The 14,349-nt window shown below is 39.1% G+C and overlaps 1 protein-coding gene across 4 annotated transcripts in view; it reads left to right on the forward strand.

The window, feature by feature from the left end:
* cblb (Cbl proto-oncogene B, E3 ubiquitin protein ligase) overlaps nt 1-14,349 on the forward strand; it is a 160,797-nt gene that overhangs the window by 91,252 nt on the left and 55,196 nt on the right. For all 4 annotated transcript variants that reach the window (XM_029629945.2, XM_029629948.2, XM_029629947.2 and 1 more), the window contains 2 exons: nt 6,331-6,462; nt 13,461-13,664. In XM_029629945.2, the coding sequence (XP_029485805.1) occupies nt 6,331-6,462; nt 13,461-13,664 (336 nt within the window). The remainder of the gene's footprint in view (nt 1-6,330; nt 6,463-13,460; nt 13,665-14,349) is intronic.

Here is a 14,349-nt window from a genome sequence, read left to right on the forward strand (position 1 = left end):
GGCAAAATTAAGGCAGTTATACAATTTTAAAAACATTACAATACATTAATTACAGAATTCCCAACACACTTAAGTGTGTGCCCTCATGCCCATATTCCACTACCACATATCGACAACACAAAATCCATGTGTACGTGTGTGTATAGTGCGTATGTTATCATGTGTCTGTGCCTATGTTTGTGTTACTTCACAGTCCCTGCTGTTCCATATGGTGTATTTTTACCTGCTTTTTAAATCTGATTCTACTGCTTGCATCAGTTACCTGATGTGGAATAGAGTTCCATGTAGTACTATGCGCCTCCCATAGTCTGTTCTGGACTTGGGGACTGTGAAGAGACCTCTGGTGGCATGGATTGTGGGGTATGCATTGGTGTCCGAGCTGTGTGCTAGTATTTTAAACAGACAGCTCCGTACCTTCTGCTTCTCAACACCTCTTACAAAAACAAGTAACGAGGAAGTCAATCTCTCTTCCACTTTGAGCCATGAGAGATTGACATGCATGCCATTAATGTTAGCTCTCTGTGTACTTTTAAGGACCAGCCGTGCTGCCCTGTTCTGAGCCAACTGCAATTTTCCCAAGTCCCTCTTTGTGGTACCTGACCACACGAGTCCAGGTGCGACAAAACTAGGGCCTGTAGGACCTGCCTTGTTGATAGAGTTATTAAGAAGGCAGAGCAGTGCTTTATTATGGACAGACTTCTCCCCAGCTTAGCTACTGTTGTATCAATATGTTTTGACCATGACAGTTTACAATCCAGGGTTACTCCAAGCAGTTTAGTCACCTCAACTTGCTCAATTTTAATTACGAGATGTAGTTGAGGTTTAGGGTTTTGTGAATGATTTGTCACAAATACAATGCTTTTAGGTATTGGAAATATTTAGGACTAACTTATTCCTTGTTACCCATTCCGAAACTAACTGCAGGTTTTGTTTAGTGTTGCAGTCATTTCAGTTGCTGTAGTAGCTGACATGTATAGAGTTGAGTCATCCGCATACATAGACACATTGGCCTTACGCAATGCCAGTCGAATGTCGTTAGTAAAGATTGAAAAAAGCAAGGGGCCTGAACAGCTACCCTGGGGAATTCCTGATTCTGTTGGAGAAGCTTCCATTAAAGAACACCCTCTGTGATCTGTTAGACAGGTAATTCTTTGTCCACATTATAACAGGGGATGTAAAGCCATAACACATACATTTTTCCAGCAGCAGCCTATGATCGATAATGTCAAAAGCTGCACTGAAGTCTAACAAAACAGCCCCACAATCATTTTATCAATTTCTCTCAGCCAATCATCAGTCATTTGTGTAAGTGCCGTGCTTGTTGAGTGTCATTCCCTATGAGTGCTGAAAGTCTATTGTCAATTTGTTTACTGTATCTGGTCAAACACAAAGTTTACTAAGGGTTACAGACTGATTGGTCTGCTATTTGAGCCAGTAAAGGGGGCATTACTATTCTTGGGTAGCGGAATGACTTTAGCTTCCCTCCAGGCCTGAGGGCACATACTTTGTGGTAGGTTCCAGGGGAGTTTGCATTTCAAAAGTGAAACAAATCTTCAGAGGTCGGACAGGCAGCCAGCTTATATTACCCCAGCTGTACCAAACTAAATGCTAGGGATAAATAGAGATAAATAGAATAGATGCAAATTCTTATGATGGTGAAATTCTGATGGTAGTGCAATGATAATTGATGGAACTGTTAGCAGGCATAGTGTGCCTGTAACGGCCAATACAGCACAGCTTGGAACGCTGCTCCTCCAATCAGCATCTAGGATCCAAACAACCTGTTTTATAATGGCAATTGTGACCGCATCGCAGAAAGCTAAGACTCGCAGGAACATAGTGCCGTGGAAAAAGTATTTATTCCCTTTTAGATTTGTGCATATTTTTGACACTGAATGTTATCAGATCTTCAACCCAAACCGAATTAGATAAAGGGAAACTGAGTGAACAAATAACACAAAATGTTGATACTTATTTCATTTACTGAATTAACAAAAGTATGCAACACTCAATACCCCTGTGTGAAAAAGTAATTGCCCCCTTATACTCAATAACTGATTGTGTCACCTTTAACTGCAATGACTGCAACGAAATACTTCTTGTAGTTGTTGATCAGTCTCTCACATTGCTGTGGAGGAATTTTGGCCCACTCGTCCATGTAGAACTGCTTTAACTCAGCGACATTTGTGGGTTTCCTGAACTTTCCAATAATTGTCTGATGCATTTCAATCACTTCAAAGCCTACTTCATTTAGACTAATTGTGTTATTTATAAGGCCAGATTCAACATTTTCATAAAGTACTTTTTACACATTTGTTTCGGATACCCCCAAGAGTTCTAAAGGAGAGAATAAAATAGTCTGATGGTCCATGTTATCACCAACTTAAAACAAATATGTGTTAATAGGGAAGTAATATAATAAAGAAAACACTTAGTATTCCGAGGAATTCACTGTACATCAACATTGTAAAGGTCTGCCACATCTGTTTCTGTCTCTCATCATCCCTAAAAAGTGGTTATCAATCAGAGCTTGTCAAACCTGATAGACCAACATTATCACAAAATGCAGCCTAAATCACATGAATCAGCCAATAAGTCCGTCGATCATATGCTGAGGTTATGAAACAATATCTTTTTCAAGTTGAGCTTTAACCAAAAACTATGGATAGGGGCAAACTCACCATGTTCAAAATTACATGACCAAATCAACTCAATGACTTGGTTTGAAGTTACTTAGAGGTGATTAGGCCACAACTTTTGAACATGGTGAGCTTTCCACCATCACCCTTAGTTTTTGAGTTATTTTGTCTACAGTTCACTCAAGTTGGCAGTGGCTTTTGAAAGAAATCTGAACCATGGATGACTGTCTCTCCTGGCCCCATATATTACTTTCTGGGTAAATGACAAAACAGGGGAAGAAAGTAAGGCATTTGTCTGTTGGTCCTGCATTAAAGACCAACATTTGTGGCAAAAATTGTGATAAAGTAAACCAGTTTCATTTAAGCACCGAAAATTGACAGCTGTGCCTTACGGATTGCAAAATAGTTGGGAAGAGTTTTTTGATGTACCGTTTCCATGGCACATGGTTTATGAACTAATACACAAAACGAATCGGCCGGATTCTAAACTTTGAGTTTTTCAATTTAAATTATTATACAAAATTCTTGCAACCAATAGGATGTTATATATATCGAGGATGCAACCGTCTCAGTTCTGCAGATTTTTGCTGCGAAGAGACAGAATCGTTAGATCATTTGTGTTGGTACTGTCTATATGTAGCTTGTTTTTGGTTGCATGTTCAGGAATGGCTGAAGAATTGCAACATTTACCTGGAGTTACATTTAACATTTACATTTAAGTCATTTAGCAGACGCTCTTATCCAGAGCGACTTACAAATTGGTGCATTCACCTTATGACATCACAAATTGGTGCATTCACCTTATGACATCAATGTTGCCAGAAGGCCACCACACTACACAGCATTGTGCAGAATGTCACAGTATAAACTTGGTTAAAATCCTCAAATAAAATAAAAAGGAACATTTTAAAAAATCATGTCATTATTGACACCTTTAAAAAAAAAAGTATGGTCTTGAATAACTTAAGGTTTGTGATGCTTGAATGGATACTGTCTGTAAGCACCCTTGCAAATTTTAATGGTTTTAAATAAGATTATGTGTATGTATATTTGATAACAGATGGGTTGTCTTCCCTCTGAAACAGTGACTGTGACGATCACAGGAGCACTAAGCAACACCACCATCCAGAGGACTGGGGAGGAATTTGACAGAACCTGATGTAGCAAAGACAAATAATAGACTTCGGTTATAAAACGCAATCTCGCATATAATGCATTTAAAACCGCCCATTTTTTTTATTTTTTTATTTATTTTTTTTACACTCAGTTAACACTAGGCTACATATCTCTATATAAAAAAATATATAAATTAAAACCTAAATGCAATTTTGTGACAACGTCGTGATCCTGAGGGAGAACGTTATAGTCCTATGTCAACTGTACAGTGGAAAAAAAGAGCATTTAAATCCCATCATTCACAATATACACAAGTAATGTATACCAAAGATATCATTACAAAATACCTCAAAATAAAAGCCAAGAAAATATTGTATACGTCGAATATGGGAGCAAAGAACACTAACACAAACCAAATATGCAATGTTGTTAGATATCTTTCAGTTTAAAAAAAAAAATGTATATGTACAAAAATATATACACATCACTTCACTAGATTATGAGGCTTATTTTTTCAAATGTTTCTCTCTAAACAAAGGCATAAACGTTAAATCTGACAAGTCATTGTCAATCGACCAATAATATAATAATACTCTTAGCAAAAATGTTTAACTTTCATTTACAATCTGTAGAAACTATGAGAATAGAAAGGTTCAGAACGTTTGTGAAACATCACAGCAGAATTGAAAAATATATATGAAATAGAATTCAAAACTGGATGGTAATTCAGAGATAGATGGGAGCGGTTTCATGGAGCTGAAGGATGGGACTAAAAACAAACAAAAGATAACTAATGTAAAATGTGACCGACTGGCTCAAATCAGTCTTGTGTAGAACATTTTCACATTGGATAAAAGTAGAGACTCAGAGCTACAACATGGTATATCATAGACTACAGTGGAGGAACAATGGGAAAGTAATTCTGCTTTGAAAGTTGATAAAGTTGTAAACTCACTTTTGAGAAAATGTCCTTTAAATGTTTTGGTATTACTACTGGAGAGCACTTCTTTGTCTACACCCATTCAGCATCGTTCACACCCTCTTAAGCTTTAGCCCCACCCACTAACAATAGCAGTCAAGCACTCAAGCTAACTTGCTAGCTACTTCCAGACACAAATGAGAGAACAGCTCACTGAACATTACTCTCCCTAGCAGAGATGGTTAGGCTGTTGGTGACTGCAACTGTAAGAGATTTTCAGTTTGTAAATTCAGAGCGTTTCGCTCTCCGAGTGTTCAGAGCACACACTGGACGCTCTGGCCGAACGTTCTGTCCTCACAACGGCAGTCAAGCACTCAAGCTAACTGGCTACATTGGCTAGCTTGCTAGCTACTTCCAGACACAATTGAGAGAACACCCCACTCTGACCATTTTACTCGCCCTAGCAGAGCTGGTTAGGCTGTTTTCATGTTAACTGTGTTGCTGGCAACAATTTAGTTACCTTTTTTTGCCAATGTTTACTGACACCGGCCATATTCAACGGACGTTGAGCGTTTGTAAATTCATCAGTTATTCTGCACTCTGGCACTCAGAAAGCTTGCTAGCTAGGTAAACAATGTACCTAGCTTGGTAAACAAAGTGTAAGTTCACACACGTCACATAACGCGTTAGCTAATGAGCCAGACAGCTAACATTAGCTAGTCAAACAACAATGAATAGTGCTAACTATCCATGTTCAATGTTAGCTAGCTAACATTAGGCCCTAACTAGAACAGCAAACGGCTCTGAGAAACAAATAATAACATCAGCTAGGGAGCCAACCAACTAACGTTAGCTTGAAATGAAACCACTTTCTGTCAAAATTAGAAAACGTGTAATACTGAAAATGTAACGTTAGCTAGCTAATGCTAGACTTTCTTACCTGTATGCATCATCGTGCATGGATGTGTCTCCCTGTCAGGAATGCCATATCACAGTTGCCCTTAGTTTGATGATGAAATATGGAGACAGGTGTTTCCTCCATCTCTTTAGCTATCATGCTATAATTCCACTGATTTCAAAACTTGAACCTCCAGAGAGTGGACGCCACACTTATGCAGCTCCACTACACAATACATTTTTTTTTTTAAAGCCGCGTTCGACTGGATTACCAACACAGACTGACAAGCTTCTATGGCAGACCAATCCGAACTCCTCTCTCGGCATGTCCAGCCCACTCATTATCCTCTCCTGTTAAGTCGTGACATGCGACATGTGCCTAGTTTCCTGAATCGGTGTGTCCAAACTTTTGACTGGTACTGTATGTAAATGTGATATTTCCGTTGTTTTTCTTATTATAATTTTGCAAAAAAAACAAACCGTTTTTGCTTTCTTATTATGGGGTATTGTGTGTAGATTGATGAGGGGAAAAAACAATTGAATCCATTTTAGTGTACGGCTGTAACGTAACGAAATGTGGAAAAAGTCGAGCAGTCTGAATACTTTCCCGAATGCACTATACGTCTCACTTGATTCAAATTCACTTCCTTTAATTCAAATTCAATTAAAGTTCTGCTTCATGTGGAGTGTGACCAATTCTTATTTTAATTCATGAGTTGTGTGTGCTGCCTCATAACTGACCCATCTTTGGTCCTAAAGGAGCAGTACGAGCTCTACTGCGAGATGGGCTCCACCTTCCAGCTGTGCAAGATCTGCGCAGAGAACGACAAGGATGTAAAAATCGAGCCCTGCGGACACCTCATGTGCACCTCCTGCTTGACTGCCTGGCAGGTAATCAAATAAAATGTTGACGATGCATTGCAGAGTGTATTTTATCATTGTGAGTAGGGTTTGAATCTCAGGTTTACATGACAGGGATGGATCATGTTACACTAGCACAATCTATCTTGGCATTGCATGCGTGCCAATTGCTAGGCTAGTGCACAGAAAACCAAACAGCCTTTCCCGTATTTGTTCGATTGAGCCACAATTTATTTGAGTATCTGTGGTGCAAACAAGGCATTTCTGTGTTTCCAATGTTAATGCTTTTCCAACAGTGTTCTTTATGTCTACTTAGTTGTCATGACTTTCCCTTCTGGGTGAGGATCAGAGAGAGCCCCCCCCCAACAGAGAGGAAGTAGGGGAAGTTGGCCAATACTTTGCAGGAACTCTCTCTCCCACTTTGCAGAAATTGAAGTTAAAAATCCCTTTGTTACAACAGAGAGATTTTGCAGTAGTGTAACATCAAAAGGTTGGACATTGAAACAATATTTCTTACCTAATTAATGTGGGAAATGGATGGTGGGGTCCAAACAATAATCATGTCAAACCAGTTGTTGTTTGGTGATATCATTAAAAATGTTAGAACAGAAACATTGTAACTTTAAGAGCTTTCACAATATACATGTCAGAGTCACATCTAAATGTTATAAAACTTATATGATTAAATATGAAACTATTGTTGAGAAGATGTGATTTTAGCCTTCTAAATAAGATAATGGTTTTTCATATAGACTTTGGAACCGGCCTCCAAGGCGAGTGCTTAAAAGGACTAGCTGAAGAATTAACATATTATACCAAAACATGCCGGTGAGGACAGTGCTCATAGCTGTAACCTGAATAATCAACCATTTAGACCAGTACATGGACGGGTTGCTACTGGCGTGTAAAATGGTTAGACTCTACCAAACCAGAAAATGGTAAGACCCTCAAACTCTCGACTTAAGAAGATAAAGGCTACATCGGAAAATTCAGTCTGCAGCTGTTTAAGTACTTTAGTCTAGTAAACTCGACTGAGGACCACCGCGTGTGTACCTCTGAAGGATCCATTCTAAGGAAGACGAGAAAATAACATTTTCCGATCAAACGACCATTAGTATGTCAGTTGCTACAGTAGGTGCTAGTGATTAACATGGGTATCCGGAATCCCGGGACTGTCCCGGTAACACTCTTTACATTTCCCGAAAAAATAAAATGACAAGATCCGAGAAATTACAAAAACAATTATCCAATGTCAGCACTAATGCAGGCCCTACACAACATGCGCAACCTCAGATTAGCAACAAATAAAAGAGCACATTATCCAAACAGCTTTTTGCATGGGAACCTTTTACACCACACAAAGTCTCCATAAATTCAAAGCGCATGCATAGTTGACAATGCCGGACTGCACACGCGACCCAAATGCAATTAATAAATCCTACAGGGAACCCCTACAGTAGGCCTATAGCCTATAAAAGAACGTGCCTCTTTGAGCTGTCATTGTGAATTTTCAGGCAGTCACAAATTTGATAGGCCTATGCACAACTCACTGTCACATGAAGTCTGTTATTAATTCAGAGAGTCATAAGGGAAAGTTATATCTTCTCCTGTCCTAGAGCCTAGGCTATTTTCCTATCCAGTCCCAAAATCTTGACTCATGTCTCGCATGAAAATTCTTAACTTTATTATGTAATCCATAGGTTGCATTATCAGAGCACATCATTCGTGTATGCCTGTCAAAATACCGCTATAACTATTTCCACTCTTCATCTCCCAGTTATTCGTGAGCTGATCTGCTATCTGTATAATCATCAACTCGATTTAGCCAAATATAGGAGATATTCTGTAATTCGTTGGAGTTTATCTAGCAAGTTTAGCAACTTTGGTCTTTTCACTTTTGTTTGACTGAGTAAGAATGACTATACAACGCTATACTCGGAGTGCGCTCTTGTGCATTGAGATAGCCTACTGCTGAAATGCGCTGCCGAACAAAGATAGTTACTCTATCATTAGTAAATACCGTTTAATTTGATCTGAAATCTTGGTGCAGCCAAGCCGACAGGGTGGCATAGCGCCCCTCTTATCATTTACATTACATTTAAGTCATTTAGCAGACGCTCTTATCCAGAGCGACTTACAAATTGGTGCGTTCACCTTATGACATCCAGTGGAACTGCCACTTTACAATAGTGCATCTAAATCTTTTAAGGGGGGTGAGAAGGATTACTTTATCCTATTCTAGGTATTCCTTAAAGAGGTGGGGTTTCAGGTGTCTCCGGAAGGTGGTGATTGACTCCGCTGTCCTGGCGTCGTGAGGGAGTTTGTTCCACCATTGGGGGGTCAGAGCAGCGAACAGTTTTGACTGGGCTGAGCGGGAACTGTACTTCCTCAGTGGTAGGGAGGCGAGCAGGCCAGAGGTGGATGAACGCAGTGCCCTTGTTTGGGTGTAGGGCCTGATCAGAGCCTGGAGGTACTGAGGTGCCGTTCCCCCTTATCTGGGGAGAACCCTGGCATAGTGACCATATCTTGATTTTAAACGCTTTAAATGGGCACTTCCAGGATAACTATGAATTATTACCGGTATTGAAACTTGGTAGATTTTCTTGAAAATATTAATCCTTAGTAGGTGGTACATCTGCAGATAAAGCAAAACCCTGCTTGAATGGAACATTGGTGTGTGTGTGTGTGTGTGTGTGTGTGTGTGTGTGTGTGTGTGTGTGTGTGTGTCAGATGGGACGGCAATGTGTGTATGTTTGTAATTACTGTCCTAATAAGTGGCCTCCTCCCGTAGTGGGACATCTGTGCTGCTTTTCCCAAGTAAACAATCTATTGTGTCATCTTATTGATCTTCAGCAGAAACACAGACTTGCTTACAGGAGGTACTGTTTTGCACTGTTGGGTGTCATATATTTGTGGTGGATTCATTTGTTTATTCCTTTCAGCGATGTGTGTTAATAACCCTTTCATATTGGAGGTGGTCCTGATATACAGTAATTACAGATACACATATATAGATACTGTACACATCACAAACAGACAGCTATGTATCATGTGCAAATACTGTAATATAAACCTATGAACTTGGTAATGCAGGAGATACAGAGATACATAAGAAATTATCTTGGGCACAGTTAGTTTTTTTATCTGTTTTAGTACACAAGCCTTACCCATCTCCTCCCTGTATGTAAGGGCCCTATAAAAATCCGCTTTACAAAGAATGCGGACAGAATCACGGAATACAGACATTAAAAACGGAATTCAACAATATTGAAAAATGTATTGAACTCAAAGTGGTGTCCTGGAGTAGTTTAAGCATTGTTGTGGACATCCAATTTTGTTTTTCTATTAAAAAAGGGTCATCTTGAGAGTGAAAATCTGAAAAAACAAAGAGAAACAGAGAAAATATTCACCCAATTTTATAGGGCCCTATGTATGGTTGATGTCAAGTTAGTGATGGTTTTAGAATGGTAGAATGGCTTAGCCCATCCCTTAATATTTCTCTGTCTATTACTCCACCAGTGATCCCCATGGCTCCATCTGAAGTGGGCCCAAGGGCACGTATCTGTGTGTATGTGTGTGTGTGTGTGTGTGCCTTTGTCAACTCAGTGATGTCAGGTGTGGGCCGTGTAAGTCATAGAGGGAACCTCTGTTCTCTCTATTTTATGACTAACTAAAAACCCCAGATATGTTCCAGTTGAGTCAAATACGGGGGGGGTTCCCTTGTCACATTAATCTACTCAACAAGGACTTCTGGTACTACTTATTATTTAAAAATTTTAAACATCTGCCATTACTCAAAGTTTCTTGATCACATCCTGTTATTTGAACTTAAGAAAGTTTCTTAAGGCAGAAGGGGTGGGCCCTGGGGGATTTGAATGGCCATTCTGATTTTTGGAAAGGACGTGTTTGCGGGGCTTCTCTTCTGTTGTGATCAGATGTGGTTGTTTTTGGCCAAGAGCGGTGATGCATATATTTTTACACATTTACTGTAATGTACAGTATGTACATACATGGCTCTGCAAATCTGAATCTTCTGATTTGATTGATCAGATTAATATCTAACCTAGGACCAAAATGTACATGTCATATGACTGGGATCGTCTGCATTTACTATACCTAGGGTTGCAAAATTCTGGGGACTTTCAATAAATTCCCTGGTTTTCCAGAAATCGTGATTGGAGGATTCTGGATTTCCTGCTTATTCCCGCCTGATTACGGAACCCTCCAGTGGTGTAAAAATATGTTGTTATACTTGAGTAAAAGTAGAGATACCTTAATAGAAAATGACTCAAGTAAAAGTGAAAGTCACGCAGTAAAATACTACTTGAGTAAAAGTCTAAAAGTATTTGGTTTTAAATATACTTAAGTATCAAAAGTAAATGTAATTGCTAAAATATACTAAATTACATAGTAAAAGTACAAATAATTTCACATTCCTTATGCTAAGCAAATCAGACTGCTCTATTTTCATTTTTTTCTTTGAATTTAAGGATAGCCAGGGGCACACTTCAACACTTTGACAATCATTTACAAACAAAGCATGTGTGTTTAGTGAGTCCGCCAGATCAGAGGCAGTAGTGATGACCAGGGATGTTCTGTTGATAAGTGTGTAAATTAGACCCTTTTCCGTCCCTGCTAAGCATTCGAAATGTAAGGATTACTTTTGGGTGTCAAAGAAAATGTATGGAGTAAAAAGTACACTATTTTCTTTAGGAATGTAGTGAAATAAAAGTTGTCAAAAATATAAATAGTAAAGTAAAGTACAGATTCCCCCAAATACTTAAGTAGTCCTTTAACCTTTCTAGGGCAGGCGATACACTAGCGGTACCCCTCGACAACATTCCGCTGAAAAGGCAGTGCTCGAAATTCAAAAATATATTTTTTGAAATATGTAACTTTCACACATTAACAAGTCCAATACAGCAAATGAAAGAAACTTCTTGTTAATCTACACATCGTGTCCGATTTCAAAAAGGCTTTACAGCGAAAGCACAACATATGATTATGTTAGGTCAGAGCCAAGTCAAAAAACACACAGCCATTTTTCCAGCCAAAGATAGGAGTCACAAAAAGCAGAAATATAGATAAAATGAATCACTAACCTTTGATGATCTTCATCAGATGACACTCATAGGACATCATGTTACACAATACATGTATGTTTTGTTCAATAATATGCATATTTATATCCAAAAATCTCAGTTTACATTGGCGCGTTACGTTTAGTAATGTTTTGATTCCAAAACATCCGGTGATTTTATAGAAATACTCATAATAAACATTGATAAAAGTGTTATTCACAGAATTAAAGATAGACTTCTCCTTAATGCAACCGCTGTGTCAGATTTCAGAAAAACTTTACGGAAAAACATAATCTGAGTACGGCGCTCAGAGCCCAATCCAGCCAAAGAAATATCCGCCATGTTGGAGTCAACAGACTTTAGAAATAACATTATAAATATTCACTTAACTTGATGATCTTCATCAGAATGCATTCCCAGGAATCCCAGTTCGACAATAAATGACTGGTTTGTTCCATAAAGTCCATCATTTATGTCCAAATAGCCACTTGTTGTTAGCGTGTTCAGCCCAGTAATCCATCTTCATGAGGCGTGAGCACTTCGTCCAGACAAAAACTCGAAAAGTTCCATTACAAGTCGTAGAAACAAGTCAAACGATGTATGGAATCAATCTTTAGGATGTTTTTAACATAAATCATCAAAAAGGTTCCAACCGGAGAATTCCATTGTCTGTAGAAAAGCACTGGAACGAGAGCCAACTCTGTCGGGAGCGCGCTTCACGAGGCTGAGACACTCTGCCAGACCCATGACTCAATCAGCTCCAATCCCCCCTCCTTTATTGCAAAAGCCTGAAACAAGTTTCTAAAGACGGTTGACATCTAGTGGCAGCCTTAGGAAGTGCAGCTTGACCACATAGACACTGTGTATTTGGTAGGCCAAGCTTTGAAAAACTACAAACCTCAGATTTTCCACTTCCTGGTTGGATTTTTCTCAGGTTTTCGCCTGCCATATGAGTTCTGTTATACTCACAGACATCATTCAAACAATTTTAGAGACTTCATAGTGTTTTCTATCCAAATATACTACTAATAATATACACATGTTAGCATCTGGAACTGAGTAGGAGGCAGTTCACTCTGGGCACGCTATTCATCCAGAAGTGAAAATGCTACCCCCTATCCCAGAATGGTTAAAGTATTTTTTCTTAAGTACTTTACACCACTGGAATCCTCCAACCAGAATTTTGGGGAAACCAGGGAATCTATACTATCAGAAACAATGTGTTGCGTTGTCAGCCGATGCTGAATGTGTCTTTAGGGCTGCCTGCGTGAAATGTGTCCGTGGATGGACAGGCTCACGGGAGGCCAGTTTTTGAGGACAGGGGATTTTTCTGCAGTGTCAGTGAGCCTGACCAGCCTCCCACTCTAATTAGGATTGGTTTCCAAAAATGCTTTGATGCCTTTCGCAAGTCCCCAACCAGATATATGTCTGCCACAATCAGGCTTTTGTTCTTGTAAATATCGCCTGCCTTTGATTCACTAAAGTTGAAACAGAGGGAAACCTCATCATGAAAGATGGAAGCCTTTTATTTATTTATTTTTAGTGCTGATTGTTTTCCTCTGCCATGTGAAATCTGTATTCAGGGCACTGAGGCTTGTAGATTGTCAAAATGGCTTCCTTCTTAATGTGTGTGCATGTCTTCACTTTACTCTGCCAGTGCTCTTTTTAAGGGGGGAAAGGAAAGATGTCTTACCAAGGCCTACAGGTTCTTCTGAATGAAACCATGTGTCCCAGCTGTCTACAATTGCCTCTCTTGCTTTAGATCCCACAGCGTCCGTGCGTGTGTGTGTTGTATGCCTGAATGTGTATAGTTTCTGGGCATGTGCATGTGGGATTGCATTTATTTGAATGTTTGATTCATTTACTTACTTATGTATGTAGGCCTACATACTACAGTGCATATTTTAGCTGCAAATGTACCAAAGCTTGATGTGTGTTTCTCGACAGGAGTCGGACGGACAAGGGTGCCCTTTCTGCCGGTGTGAGATCAAAGGCACAGAGCCTATCATCGTGGACCCTTTTGACCCGCGCAACACAGGGGCTAAGTGCTTCTTCCTGGATGACTTTAGCTTGCCTATGCTCGACCTGGACGACCTGGACGAGGATAGAGAGGACTTTCTGGTCATGAACAGACTGGCCTCCATCAGGAAGGTACTTCACACTCTTCATTTACTATCACTTTTAGTCAATCATTATACTCCGTAATTGTGTGAATTCATTTATTTGTTTGAAAAATATAAAATACATATAGAGTTGCCTCAGCCATGTGAGTACAACAAAATACACACACAAAACATTATAGAGGATTTAAAAATCAAGGTAGCGCTTCATAACAATTTCACGTAATAAAGCATTTATAATGGATTAGTAAATCATTTCTTTATCATGTATTAATCCTTACTCCCACATTGGTAAATGCCAGTAACGTAGTTATTCACACATAAACAACCTTTAAAAGTATTTACGAATGATTCATAAGATCATTAATAAGTTGTTTTATATAGGTCCTTTCATTATAAACCATTTACTAACTAGTCATTAGTCAAGTCTTTTTGTGTGGCCTCATCTAAAGTGTGGGATATTTTTAGTTTATAAATACTTTAAATCAAATCAAATTTTATTGGTCACACACACATGGTTATCAGATGTTTTTGCGGGTGTAGCGAAATGCTTGTTTTCAATGACCAGTGTAATTTCATACAAAAATATGGATATGCCATTGGTAGACATTCAAGCAGTAACTGATGCTCAAAATGTCCCCTTGAACATATCAATGGTTAAACAATAAGCATACAATACAGAGGATGTCTTTGCTTTTATTCCTAAACAGTCACAC

The sequence above is a fragment of the Oncorhynchus nerka genome, linkage group LG23 (assembly GCF_034236695.1).
Source record: "Oncorhynchus nerka isolate Pitt River linkage group LG23, Oner_Uvic_2.0, whole genome shotgun sequence".
Classification (NCBI taxonomy): Eukaryota; Metazoa; Chordata; class Actinopteri; order Salmoniformes; family Salmonidae; genus Oncorhynchus; species Oncorhynchus nerka.